Source organism: Polychytrium aggregatum, assembly GCF_025602895.1.
Source record: "Polychytrium aggregatum strain JEL109 chromosome Unknown BJ171scaffold_38, whole genome shotgun sequence".
NCBI lineage: Eukaryota > Fungi > Chytridiomycota > Chytridiomycetes > Polychytriales > Polychytrium > Polychytrium aggregatum.
Genome location: NW_026516240.1, coordinates 1 through 14,480, shown reverse-complemented (window position 1 = coordinate 14,480; position 14,480 = coordinate 1). Strand labels below are relative to the sequence as shown.

At 53.9% G+C, this 14,480-nt stretch overlaps 3 protein-coding genes and 3 non-coding genes across 6 annotated transcripts; 3 read left to right on the top strand and 3 right to left on the bottom strand.

Annotated features, from left to right (window-relative positions):
- Window positions 1–280: 280 nt before the first annotated feature.
- Window positions 281–353, bottom strand: BJ171DRAFT_t237. The gene has a single exon. It is a non-coding gene; the product is annotated as a tRNA-Thr (tRNA).
- Window positions 354–358: 5 nt separating this feature from the next.
- On the bottom strand, window positions 359–442 carry BJ171DRAFT_t236. Its single transcript has one exon. It is a non-coding gene; the product is annotated as a tRNA-Tyr (tRNA).
- Window positions 443–10,732: 10,290 nt separating this feature from the next.
- Window positions 10,733–11,147, top strand: BJ171DRAFT_570235 (uncharacterized protein; the record flags this gene model as incomplete). The annotated part of the gene is made up of 2 exons (XM_053113622.1): window positions 10,733–10,903; window positions 10,944–11,147. 2 exons carry the CDS (start codon window positions 10,733–10,735, stop codon window positions 11,145–11,147), a joined length of 375 nt encoding a protein of 124 aa, XP_052963639.1.
- Window positions 11,148–11,316: 169 nt separating this feature from the next.
- Window positions 11,317–12,040, top strand: BJ171DRAFT_517381 (uncharacterized protein; the record flags this gene model as incomplete). The annotated part of the gene is made up of 1 exon (XM_053112127.1): window positions 11,317–12,040. A coding segment is annotated over exon 1 (358 nt), but the record flags the coding sequence as incomplete, so codon positions are not given.
- Window positions 12,041–12,344: 304 nt separating this feature from the next.
- On the top strand, window positions 12,345–13,703 carry BJ171DRAFT_584945 (uncharacterized protein; the record flags this gene model as incomplete). The annotated part of the gene is made up of 1 exon (XM_053114335.1): window positions 12,345–13,703. One exon carries the CDS (start codon window positions 12,345–12,347, stop codon window positions 13,701–13,703), a length of 1,359 nt encoding a protein of 452 aa, XP_052963637.1.
- A 704-nt stretch (window positions 13,704–14,407) lies between these two features.
- BJ171DRAFT_t235 lies at window positions 14,408–14,478 on the bottom strand. Its single transcript has one exon. It is a non-coding gene; the product is annotated as a tRNA-Gly (tRNA).
- Window positions 14,479–14,480: the final 2 nt, after the last annotated feature.

Below are 14,480 nucleotides of genomic sequence, written 5' to 3'. Positions count from 1 at the left end.
AGTTTGGTTAGGCACGGTGATAGACACTGGGGCGAACAAAATGCACGGGCACGACGATATGGATGCAAGTGGACAGAAGCGCAACACACGATGGGGACTGAGCACAAAAACACAGTGCGAGTTGATCAGCGCAACAAACGCACCATGCAAACCGCAACAGCAACGATGAGGTGAGGCAGCAGCACCGAGCAGAAGCAGCATCAGCAACAACAAAGGAGAGAGCGAGATGCAACAGGAACAAGAACAGGACCAGGACCAGGAGCAGGGAAAGAAAAAGGAATGCCTTCTACCAGAATTGAACTGGTGACCTTCTGCTTACTAGGCAGACGCTCTGCCAACTGAGCCAAGAAGGCTGGAATCCGACGACCCGGAGTCGAACCGGGGACCCTCAGATTGCTCGTTCACTACAGTCTGATGCTACTACCAACTGAGCTATCGTCGGTCGGTGGATGTTACACCGCATAGCATATATGACTGGGGTTTGATTGAATCATCATCCGACAAATCATCCAGCACTTGACTTGAACAATCCATCCAGCAACGTCCAACATCCACCCAGCAATCACCCAGCAATCACCCAGCAATCACCCAGCAATCACCCAGCAATCACCCAGCAATCACCCAGCAATCACCCAGCAATCACCCAGCAATCACCCAGCAATCACCCACATCCGGCCAATCTGCTGCTCCTGTGCATGCCATCCTCATGCCCACGGTCGGTCACTGGACGAGTCGTCACATTTTGTGTTCGGTCTTCGTCTTGCCACCTGTTTTCCTTTGCATCCTTGTTCTTGAATCCATCATACGTCCTTGGCTTCGCTCTTGACCCTCGGTTTCCCAGTCCAGTTCCCACTCGGTGTCCCAGTCCAGCTCCCACTCGGTGTCCCAGTCCAGTTCCCACTCCCTCTGTGCTCGAGTCTTGACGGATGCACACCCCCAACAGCCACTATTCAATCTACTACACGGACCATGCAGCACACGACTCATGGAGCAGTGTTCAGCCATCACTCGATCGCCTTGGGACCTGCGATGGCCACAATGGCAGCACCGTCATGGACTCTGAGGTTCTTGGCGGTGAGTGAGCTCTTCAAGACGTCTGGGTGGAGCTTTCCAATCGTGTGATGGTGTACTGAGGCCATGTAGTCCTGGTTGGTGATGCTGGAGTGTGTGAATGCCTGGACCTCGCTGGGAATGAAGACTTCAGAGTCGATGGGTCTGCCGGGATCAAATGCATTTGGAAATCGTCGGATCAGCTCACCGATGAATGTACACTCCCATGCATCCGTGGGGATTTGATTCCAGGGAGCTGTCACTGGAAGTTGGTTGGGCCCAGGATGAGTCCTGGTTTCTTCTGAACAAACTGGTGGGAAATGGATGATGATGATGATGATGATGATGATGATGATGATGATGATGATGATGATGATGATGATGATGATGATGATGATGATGATGATGCGTCTGAAAGTGGCATGGCTCGGGTCGGAGGTGAAGACAATGTTTGGGATGTGGTTGGTGGCCAAGATGAGCTTCCATTTGGGCTCGATTTGGATGGCCACCAGGGATGCCAAGGGAACCAAAGTCCGGCATGATGTCGGTCTGATCCTCGCGAGTCTTCATGATGGATCGGATCATGTCCATCACCTCAGTGTGAGTGGGAGTGGCGGGTCTCATTGCTCGTTCGTGGTATTCGTAGTCGATGGCAGCGAGCAAACGTCGTCCAAGCGGGCTCGTCGGATCATCCGGTGGGAACTCAATGGCAGTGCCGCATTTGAACGGGAGCAGGGTGTCCTTGCGGCTGAGCGACCTCACAAAATATGCGGAACATCACTGAAAGCATCAATGCATGTGTGCTGTGGTGTGCTTTCAATTGCCAAGGGTTGGGTGCCAGTACTTGGGTTGCCAGTGCTTGGGTTGCTTCTCCACCTCGTCCCTCTGACTCCTGTCCATCGCCATGGCCATCACCCACTTCCTTCCTGTCTCCGTCAATATGGCCAGCATGAACGAGCCTGCTTCAATCACAGCATCATCTGCCACCCACCAAAGCCAAACTGAAGTCAGAACAACCTCGTCGATGCCCGATATCGCCCAGCACTCATTCGAACACAGCCCAGACACCAAGATACCAATCAATGGACTTGCAGAGTGGCTACGATCGGTCAATATCGGCTGATTGATGATGTTTTTCAAACTCAACGCATACAAGTATACACACAATGCTACCCATAACAACTGATGGTGTTCATCAACCAAAAGAAACATCGAATAACTTGGGATCCACAAGCTCGGCATTGTTCGTCGTGTAGGGTGGAGAGCCCGTGAGAGCCGCAACAGGGTGCACGAGCTTGCTTGCTTACTTTAGTTCATCCATTGCCGGGTATCGCGTGGTACTGATGACCATTTGCCTTGGATCAATACACCTCTCGTAAACGGATACAAATCGCAGCAACGGCGGTGCAATACATTGAGAATATAGAGGGGGGTCACTGGATATTGCAGCCCCCGCCTAGTTTGGCGAGGTTGTTTTGGGCGGTTATGTTACCCTGGTCAGCCGCTTTACGGTACCAGTGTCGGGCAGTCTCGATGCTCTTGGTGACACCTCTGCCATTGTGATAGAAGTTACCAAGGTTGTTCTGAGCAACTGCATTTCCTTGATTCGCAGCCTTGGTGAACCACTCGAGAGTCTTGGCATAGTCCTGGGCGACACCTTCACCTTTGTAATAGCAGTTACCGAGATTGTTCTGAGCAACTGCATTTCCCTGATCGGCAGCCCTGGTGAACCATTCAACGGCCTTTGTATAATCCTGGATTACTCCTTCGCCATCACGGTAGCAGTTACCAAGACCGGTTTGGGCTATTGCATTCCCCTGATTGGCGGCCTTGGTGAGCCACTCGACAGCTTTGGCATGGTCTTGGACGACACCATGCCCGTGGTAGAAGCAATTGCCGAGGTTGCATTGACCCCATACATTGCCCTGATCAGCAGATTTGGTGAACCACTCGACAGCCTTGGCATAGTCCTGGACGGCACCATGTCCGTGGTAGTAGCAGCTACCGAGATTGCACTGGGCATCTGTATGCCCCTGATTAGCAGCTTTTGTGTACCATTCAAAAGCCTGGGCATAGTCTTGAGTGATACCTTTGCCGTTGTAGTAGGAAAACCCCAGTTGGTTCTGTGCAGCCGCCATTCCCATCTCGGCAGCCCTGCGATACCACTCGACAGCCTGGTCATCGTCCTGGGTGACACCTTGACTGTTCGCATAGCGGAGCCCGACATTCAGAATCGACCACAAGTGACCTTGAGCTGCACCTCGGCGATACAGTTCAACAGCCTTGGCGTCATCTTGAGGAACGCCAAGACCCCCCAGGTAGCAATCAGCAAATGCATACTGACTGATGGCATGACCTTGGTCCGCAAGTACTTGCAGCAACCGCACGGCGAGTTGCGGGTCTTTGTCGGCTCCAAAGCCGCCGATCAAGCAACGTGCAGCCAGGTGCTTGCAGAACCAGTCGTGCTCCGTTCCGAGTTGGCACAAGCCGAAGAATCGAGCGGCAGTCGAGGAGGAACATTGCGTTTCCAGTCCGTGGATTGAGCTCTCGCCATACGGAAACTCGGCAGTCTTGCTCTCGCGCAGGAGTTGGTTGGCCCTGGGTTCGTCTTGGCGAGTTCCACGGCCAAGATAGCAGCACCAGCCCATCATGAATGTGGCAATGGGTTTCATGGTGGCGTCCTTCGCCTTGTTATGAACAACTTGCCAGTAGGCGAAGGCCTCAGTGTCGCTCTTGGTGATGCCGATGCCCGTGAAATGCAGCCATGCAAGCTCGGAGGCGGCCTCGACACTCCCCTTGTCGGCGGCTGCCTGATACAGCTCGGCGGCAGTTGTCCAGGCAGGGTCGTTGGCCGGCTTGCCGTCCGACACCGTGTGGGCGGCAGTGATATGGGCGTCGGCGTCACCCCGCTGGATACCCATGATCACTGCCCGCGGGAGGCCATAGCCGGTGGTGAGTCTCTGGGCCAGAGTCGGGGACTCGAGTCGACGTGGCGACGCAGAGCTGGCGGTGTCGGCGGGAATCGGGAATGAAGTAACATCTTCGAAGGGAGCGAGAATCGACGCGATGTCCCCAAAGGTGGGACGCATGGATGGGTCTTGGTGCCAGCACTGTTCGACGAGCAACCAGATGTCGTCGGGGATGCCATCGAATCGGGAGGGTCTCTGGCCATTGCAGACCAACCCCCTGATAGCTTCGCCTTTCATCGCTTGACCATCGTTGGAAACCCAAACCGGATCGGCATTGTTCAGTACTTCGTACATGGTGATGGCGAAGGCATAGACATCGGTCATCATCGTGGTGCCAGTCGGATTCTCATCGTCGAGCATCTCGGGAGCCATGTATCCCTCGGTGCCACTGGTCGAGCCGCCATTTCGATTGGGGTTCATCGAGGCCGAGGTGTGCTTGGTTCTGGACAAGCCAAAGTCGGTGACGATGGCCTGGAAGGATTTGTCCAAGAGGACGTTGGCTGCCTTGAGGTCGCCGTGGATGATGCTTCTGGCGTGCAGATAGGCCAGGGCCGCTGCAACCTGGTACAAGAGACTGAGTTTCTTCTCGAGGGAAATGTTGTTGTTGGCCACATAGTCACGAAGCGTGCCGTTTGGCATGAACGGAGAGACCATGAACGGAGTGATCTTTTCGCCGGCGTCGCCCTTGTCGCAGGCTCCGAGGAGTGGGAGGACGTGGGGGTGGCTGAGATTCTGCCAAACCTCGATCTCATGGTGGTAGCTGGCGAGCTCGGGGTCGTTTGGAGCGCCGAGAAGCTGCTTGATGGCGACTTGGGTGCCAAAGTAGCTGCCAGTGAACACCCCACCAAACCCACCACGGCCGATGGGGCTGGCTGAGCGGTCGGTGATGTCGCTGGGCGAGATGTACCATGGTGGTCTGTCCTGGTGCTGGTGGATAAGGAGCTTGCTGGTCATCTTGAAGGAGATGGACGGATGGAAATGAAACCTGGGGGAAAGGCAATGGTGTGGTTGGAGGATGACAGGAGAGGAGTCTCGGGAGTCATTTCCTCCATGACTCGCCCCTCTTCCGCCAGGGATGCCGATGTGGCGGTGTTCGGTTGTTTGTGCTGCGCACGAGGACATGGCACATGACGCCGTGTCGCTCACGTGGATCGGATCGCTGACGGCATCTGGTGTGACCGCCGGCTTTGCTTGGACAGCACTCGTCGCTCTATTCCCACAATCGACATCATCCGGCATGCAGGCCACCAGCAACCAACTCTATTCCTGCCCTGCCCACGGCACCGACCACGATTTGTTCCTCTCATACCGTGCCCAGACTGATGCCGACACTGTCCAGGCTCTGAAGGAGGTGCTCACCTCGGTCGCCCTCCGTCGATATGGCAAACCCCTTTCCGTCTTCCACGATGTCGACTGCCTCAACAATCCCAGCGACCCTCCAGCCAGCTCCATCAGTGCCCTCCCCACCAGCAAGGCCGTCTTCCTCCTCCTCAGCAAGGCCTCGATGGACATGATGAAGAACAAGGTCAAGAATGGCCAAGAGTATAGCGTCCTGCTCGAAATCAAGAAGGCTCTCGACCTCAAGGATGCCAAACGCTCCCTCCCTGTCCTTCCCCTCGGAATCGCCACCAAGGAGACCAAGGACGATGTCGATGACTTCACTCCCTTCCTGCCACACATGGTGTCCCTCCCCGACGACCCTGCCCTTGCCCCCCTCAAGCAGATCCTCGGCAGAGTGAGCCAGATCCAATCCCTTGGCATTCGTCCCGACCAGATGCACAAGCGAGTCTACCGCCTCCTCAACCTCGTCCATCCCATCCCACCCAACATGGATCTCATTACGGCCATCCATGACAAATACTTTTGCGACTCCAAGTTCCGATTCGATCCCGTCCACCTCGACACCCTGCTCAAGCAACTCACCCTGACTGGCCGTGCCGTCATCTCTGGCATGGGTGGCATGGGCAAGTCCGTCCTCGCCATCCAGATCCTGTTCTTCATGATGGGCATTATGAATGCGAGCAACAAGGACGACCTCCTCGCCATCAAAGCCGAGACCATCGGCATCAAGCCACAGTACCGCCAGGTCTTCTGGATCAACTGCTCGACCGAGTCGACTGCCATCGATGGACTCATCGAGATGTTCCCTGGCATCAAGCCCGATGTGATCAAGGAACATGCCTCGAGGTTCCTCGCCAACACTCATGGCTATCTCCTGGTGCTCGACAATGTCGATGACATCAATGTGGTCGACTCTGTGTTTGAGCACTCCAAGTCGGTCGGGTTCGGCGGCGATGTGGTGATGACGACCCGGCTGGCCTCGCTGCCTCCTGGTGCATTCACCAGTGCTCTTGAGACCAAGGTACCGAGCTTCCAGCACGATCTGATCCGTCTCGGCAACTGGGACGACTCCACCACACTCGACTATATCATGTCGTCATCGCCGATGATTGTTCAGCGACTTGTGTCGGACGAGGCCAGGAAATCCCTCGACAACATCGTGGCCAAGATCAGCGGATATCCACTCGTCATCCAGACATTCATGACGTTTGCCGAGAACTACGACACTCCCCTGTCGGAGCTCGAGGCCACGTTTGCAGGAGCATTGGCGCTGCAGGATGGCGAGGACGACACGCGGTCGTCGCTCAAGGTGATTGTGGATCTGTCGCTGGACTCGCTGATGAAGCGAGGAGATGAGGGCATCGAGGCAACCAGGCTGTTCGGTGCCCTCAGTCTGGTGGCACCGGCCAACATCCAGTTTGAGTTGATCAAGGAGATTGTACAGAAGATGGAGTTCAAGATCGAAGGTGAGTTGAGTGGATCGAAGTGCAGTTGATGGTGCCAGTGCATGGAACTGATCATCCATCTGTCCACAGTGGCCGATCTGATCAAGATGGTGGTTCAGAGTGGTCTCCTCCGAAGTGGAAACGAGGGACGGTACTCGACACACTCGCTCACCCAGCAAGTGGCTCGAGAGTATGTCCAAGCACACAGTGAACTGAATGCCGAGGCGATTGAAGATGCAGCGGGTGAAGCTCTGATTGAGCTAACCGAATCTCTGCTGGTGGATGCATATCCGTACTTGGAGCATCTTGAGGAATTTTCGGCGGTGGTGGCAGCAGATGGGTATACCGCGGACATTCATCAAGTAGTCGAATATCGCATTGCTTAGATGGCGGACATACGCGGGTCCTACACCCAGGCGATGGAGCTATATGAGCAGCATCTTGCCAAATGCATCGAATTCTACGGCTCAAAAGAACACCCTGAAGTCGCAGCCACGATACACCAGTTGGGAAACGTCGCCTCCGCCCAAGGCAAATACGAAGTCGCCTCCAGGTACTATGAAGAGGCACTCGATATCAAGACCAGAGTCTTTGGTACACGAGAACACCTTGAAGTCGCAGCAACGATGCACCAGTTGGGAAATGTCGCCGAATCCCAAGGTGACTATAAAACCGCCCTCAGATACTACCAAGATGCACTTGGAATCATGGTAAAGGTCTTTGGTACACAGGAACATCCCTCGGTAGCCGCCACGATCCATCAGATGGGAAACGTCGCCTCCGCCCAAGGCAACTACGAAGTCGCTCTCAAGCACTATCAAGAAGCACTCGACATCAAGATCAAAGTATATGGTACACGAGAACACCCCGATATCGCTGTCACGATACATCAGTTAGGCAATATCGCATCATCCCAAGGTGACTATAAACCCGCCCTCAGATACTACCAAGATGCACTTGGAATCATGGTAAAGGTCTTTGGTACACAGGAACATCCCTCGGTAGCCGCCACGATCCATCAGATGGGAAACGTCGCCTCCGCCCAAGGCAACTACGAAGTCGCTCTCAAGCACTATCAAGAAGCACTCGACATCAAGATCAAAGTATATGGCACACGAGAACACCCCGATATCGCTGTCACGATACATCAGTTGGGCAATATCGCATCATCCCAAGGTGACTACGAAACTGCCTTCAAGTACTATCAAGAAGCGCTGGTGATCGAGACCATGGTCTATGGCACGCGGGAACACCCCGATATCGCTGTCACGATACATCAGTTGGGCAATATCGCATCATCCCAAGGTGACTACGAAACTGCCTTCAAGTACTATCAAGAAGTGTTGGTGATCGAGACCATGGTCTATGGCACGCGGGAACACCCTGATGTCGCCGCCACGATCCAATGCCTCGGGGATATTGCCACTTCCCAAGGCAATTACGAGGCCGCCCTCGAGCACTACCGAGAAGCATTGGATATCATGGCCACTGCCTACGGGACACGAGAACACCCCTCAGTAGCCACGGCGATCCATTGTCTCGGGGATATCGCCTCCTCCCAAGGCGACTACGAGACCGCCCTCGAACGTTACCAGGAGGCACTCGACATCAAGATCAAGATCTATGGCACGCGGGAACATCCCTCGGTAGCCACCACAATCGCCAACATGGGCAGTGTCGCCTCGTCTCAAGGCAAGTACGAGACCGCCCTCAAGTGCTACCAGGAGGCGCTCGACATACACACCAAGGTTTATGGAACACGAGAGCATCCCGATGTCGCTATAACGATCCGTCGCCTCGGGAATGTCGCTCTGATCCAAGGCAATTACGAACTGGCTGAAGTCAGCTATCTCGAGGCATTGGGTGTCTTTGTCAAGGCCTTCAAAACTCGGCAACATGTGCATGTTGCGTGGACCCTCGATGCTCATGGCAAACTCAAGTTTCTCCAAGGACAGCTCTCCGAATCACAAAGCATGCTCCAAGAAGCCTTGGATATCTTCACAAATGTCTACAAAAATCGGAAGCACCCTGAGATTGCCACGACCCTCAGAAATCTGGGTGATGTGTCCAACGCTCAAGGGGAATACGCCAACGCACTCGGCTTGTACCAGGAAGCTTTGGACATTTGGACCCAGACCATCAAGAATCCCGAGCACAAAGATATCAAAGAGGCTGAGATCGGCATTGCTGATATTGAAAAAAGATTGGTCAGCAATGCCAACCACTCGGATCCTCGATTGCAGGGTCCTCTCGCAAGAAGCCCTCTGACCATGGCCACAACAATAAGAAAAGCCGGATCATGTAGCTGTTAGCATTCCTTCCAACCCTGCCCTCATACACTCCGATCCAGTTGTCCTTGGTCAGTGGGAGAGTTTTTCCACCCATGGTCCATCTGTCAGCCCTGATACATCAAATCAATGTGTGGTACGGCTCGTGATCAATCGAATATGCCTGCATCGCTATTCCTGGATCTTGGGCAGCACATTTGTCCACAACAGCCGCGTTCTCAGTGTGTGATCAGGTGCGCAGCTCGGCTGTGTAAGCATCACATCAGCTCGAACTATGGTGATATCTTGTCAATCCCTGCAGAATGTGACTCCGGAGCTTCACTTGCATCTCCAGCCAACCTGGGCTCGTCGTTTGCATCGATCCATCCGTAACTGTTCCACACACACATTCACCATGTCTGTGATATTGGCAACACGAGAGTCCTGGTCTCGCTGTTGAACAGCACACCCACATCCAATCACATAACCGCATCACTGATGTTTGAGCCAACGAGACGCTAGAATCATCGTCGACACCAGTCGTTCACCGACCACCGGACAAGACTGGATGATATGTTCGACTTGCTTTCGATTCCAGGATTGATTCAGCTCCGACTTTGATTGGACGAGCACTCGATACGCACATGTGTGTGTGTGCTTGGCTTGCCAGTGCTCGACTTGCTTCTCCACAACTTCCCTCTCTGTCTCCTGTCTATATCCATCACCCACTTGCCTCCTTCCTGTCTCCGTCAACATGGCCAGCATGAACGAGCCTGCTTCAACCACACGTCATCTGCCACCCACCAAAGCCAAGCTGAAGCCAGAACAACCTCGTCGATGCCCGATATCGCCCAGCATTCATTTGAATGTGTGTAGATGCGCCCAGGCTCTTCTGAGCTCCAAGCTGCCTCGCTTCCACACGGTGCCAGAAGACGGACTGTGCGATCCAAACGGACTGTGCGATCCAGACGGACAGATTCAGATTGGCCCATACAAGTGACCAGATTGCCATCTCGCTGCGCTGCGATGATCAAGAGACAACCGACCGATCCTGGCTCGTTGCTCAGACCGGGGAAACGCTGCTGCCTCGTACTTCCTGGCACATCCTCCAAACCGATCTCGACAATCAGCAGTTTGAAAACGAATCCAAGCAGGCAGCCATCCGCCAGCGAGTCTTTCGCCAACTGAAGAATGCCGCCAAAACAAGCCATCCAATCGCACAGTTCCAACTGGCTGGATGCTATCACGATGGCATCGGTATCAACCGGGGTCCACCAAGGGCCTGGTCTCAATCCATCGGTCATGGTGTCGAACAGAGCGATGTCGCTGCTCTCGGTCACTGGCGGGATGTCAGCACCAAGTCTATCGATCCGATCATCAAACCATCGCCACCCATATGGTCGGATGGATGCACTACCTCGTCCGGGGTACCGTTCAGGACAAGCAGAAAGGTGTCAAGATCATCTGAGACAACCAATCGGATGAATTCAAGCTTGGGGAGACCGAGTGTTTTTAAGCGGGGTGGTACAGCATCAATAGTGACTTGCCCGCATCTCGCAAGTTCTTCGAGCTGTGCCAGCTTGGATCAGATAGAGACTGGCTGTGCAGACATCTCGCGGCTGTGTGCTTGTTTCATGGATTCGGAACCGCCAAGAACAAAATGAAAGCAACATCCATACTTGAGCAGCTCGCCAACGAAGGCCACAGCGACAGCCAGTTTTGGATCGGAAGCTGCTACTACTGGGCCCGAGGAAAATCAGTAGACAGACGCATGGCATTCGAGTGGTACAGCAAGTCGGCCAGCCAAGGCAACTCCAACGGGCAGTGGATGGTTTGGTTGGTGCCACTATTATGGACATGGAGTCACCGAGGACTACACCAAGGCAGTCGAGTGGTATCGCAAGTCGGCCGAGCAGGGCAATCGATACGGACAAGATTATCTCGGCCTTTGCTACCAGGTTGACGCTGGTGTCCCCGAGGACGCCAATACCGCCGTTTTCTGGTATCGCAAGTCCACTGAGCAGGGATTCCGATATGCCAGCTTCAACCTCGAGCAACTCGGCAAGTGGCCCTGATTCCGAGCCCTTCCTGATTGCCATATTCCAAGGATTCTGTCACAGTACTGAATATGCAAGCAGCCAAGCAAACCGTGCCATCACCCATCCCAGACACCATGATACCAAAGAGTGCACTTGCAAAGTGTTTTCAGTGATGGGGAAGTGTGGTGGTGTTGTATTTGATATTCAGTACATCCAACACATCCAATACATCCAATACATCCAATACATCCAACCATCCAATATACAAACAGTGCTGTCCCACAACGGTCGCTGATGCTGATCGCCGGATAGAAACCGATTGCCAGACCGAAACATCGGACCTCTCGACAACAGCAAACTCAACATTCAAAATCATCCCTCGTTCTGCAACCACAATGGTGGAAGAGTGGACACGATCCAGACCGCCCCGCCACACGATTGCGCTCTTTGCTCTGCGTCTTCTCCCACTCGGTCGTTGTTGGCCGAGTGGATGAATGATCCGACTTTGGAGTGGTTTTGTCAGTGGGAGCTGTTGGGCTCAGTTGTCTCTTCAGCGTGCCGGATTATGGCAAAGCGCACATACATCATTCACAAGAAAGCGCATCACAGCCGCGATTTCCGCACTGCTGCCAACTTCAAATCTCGATAGCACATCGTCTTGGGATATGTGTCGAGAGTGGCCAAGAAGCAGAGGCCCACTGGATTCCATTTTTATCACAGGTTTGGGCCTCAAGGAAGGTCAATCTCGCCCTCGTCTCTCTGCCGCGCACTCATCCTCGCCCAGACAGTTGGCACCACTATCCAAGGATGGAAGTCGGGTCTTGCGGTGCTCGACCTCCCTCATGTTGGTGACATGATGAAAGCCGTCCATTCCACAAAGACCCCAACATGCCGAGGGTGCGAATATGTCGGTATCTAATACCCTGGACACACTGATGGAGGTGGCAGATGAAGGCGAAGCAATGCAGTGCAAGGACACGGGAGTTGGACTGGCGATCCACCTCGGCGATTCTGCTGGATGAGAAGAACACAAATGACTCAGTCGGCGATGTGATTGCGTCGAATATCGACATCAATGAAATGCCACCGCTGGCGAATACGCATATGATGTCAGTCGGATGTGAACAATGGCAGGATCGGAGCCCTGTGCAATATATATGGGTGATCGGCCGCAGTGCCTTCATACTGGAGTCGATATCGAAGGGGTGTGTGTTACGCCGTGTCCCTCACACAATGCCGAACGTCACCCATCCAAGTTGTGCACCGGTCATCCCGACCGATGAACACACAGACACAGACACACAGACACACAGGCGGAGCATTCATCGCCCGTGTGTCCTCAGAAACGGGACATATGAGGCCGAGGCATCTGCCGACGTCATCAGGACATATTCCCGCCGCCGTAACCTATATAGCGCGTATGGCATTGCTCCCCCGGCCCTGTCCCGGATCTATCCTCAGCGGCACTTCTCGAGCCCGGCCACATCGCTTGGAAGCCGACACTGTCTTGCCATCAACTTTGGCACTGTTCTCTCAATCCCGAGTGCCTCCGACGTCCATATCGTCGCGTATTCAACCTCTGTCGATCCAGCCCTCAAGACCATCCAGACCACAGCCATGGATCCCGTTGTGATGCAAAATGCCTCAATCTTTTCGATTGTCGTCTACATCGGCACAGCCAATTTAGCTTTTCATTGCACAAAATACGTCAAGTGGAGACATGCATTCAACATTCAGCGCGGTCTCCAGATACACTCGCTCATGGCTTTGGCAACCATATTCTCGGCACTCTACTGCATTGGCAATCAACTGATGCTTTATGACGTGTGCACAGCCAACACATACTGCACCCAGTTCGCCAACTTTCTCTATGCCTTTGGCGATTGCATCGGGTCCGCCTCTATCGGTTGGGCATACCTGTTGAGACTGCGAGTGATGACCGTCAACAGCGAGCCAATGTACGCATGGCTCTTTGTATTTGGGATTGCACCGATCGTCTATGGCACCAACGATGTGTGCTTCATCCTCAGTACCTACGGCGTCATTTCCACGGCCGAATCGTGGTACCTCAACTTCATTTTCAACCTGGCACTCGAAATCAACCTCATCTGTCTCCATGTCCTGATGATGTTTCGACTGCGTTCCCTCGTCAACTCTGCACGTGTACTAAGATCGTCGGCACCGTCGCGAACTTTAACAAGTCAAAGTCGAAGCAGCACAACGGGTCGCTTCGAAAGCAGGGATGAGGTCAAGCGCGAAGGGGCGACCCTCATTGTGGCGATCGCAACTGAACTGGCGCTGTATGTCGGATTCCAAGTATACACTCAATACGACGCCACCGGGTTGATCGGAAACGCCGTCTGCATATTCCTATGGGTCCTGGACATTTTCCTGTTCTGCGTCGTCAATCAGTATATCACCAAGATCATCAAGAGGTCATCGGCAACAACAATGAGTGAAGGCTCGGCATCAGTGAACCCTTCCAAATCCTTTCAGCCGGATAGTCCTTCAAGTAGACCCATCATATCTACCGCACGAAGCTCCAGTGTTGCTCGACCGCTCACAGCTCAAAGCCCGGACAACGAAGTATAAGCGACAGTGGAATGATGGCTTTGAGCAAATCGGCTTGCCCTGGCGCATTGCACAATCGAGGCCAATGAATTTTGATACTATGAGGGCGCGACGCAGGTTCACAGAGTTGGGCGATGGTCGTGGCTGGTAGATGGCAGGCCGCCAGCAACAAATATCCGAGAGACGACGCTCCTCCGACAGGGAGGAGGATGGATGGAGTTGTGCTGCGTTCGCGTCGTGTGCGGTGCGATTGTTTGGTTGTTTGATTGGGGAATGGGCAGGCGATGATGAGCAGAGCAGGCGATAATGTCGGTGGGCGGAGCCTTGAACCCATCATGCCATTGAAGAGCCGCGCCCAGTACAGTACCGATACAGCACTCAGTACAGTACCCAGTACAGTGGTAGATGTGCGGAGCATCCACTTTGGCAAAGAGTCTCTCTGGTGCTGGCAGGCGAGCAGGGGGAAGCGAGCAGGGAAGAGTGGTGAAAGCAAAGGCGATGAACAACAGAGAGCGGTATGGGGCGAATGCGCAACTGAGCAAATAAGGAACTGAAGCCAATGTGGAATTGCGCAAATGTGAGCTGAACGAATGTGTAATCGTGCAAGGGAGAAAAAGACGTGAGGGAGAAAGCCAAAGAGGCAGCGAGCGGATTGACAAAAGTGGGAGGAACAGTGTGTGAGATGACGGAAGGGACAGCGAAGAAAAAAAAAGCGAAAGCAAAATTGCATGGTCCGGGAATCGAACCCGGGTCTGCCGCGTGGCAGGCGGCAATTCTACCACTGGACCAACCATGCCT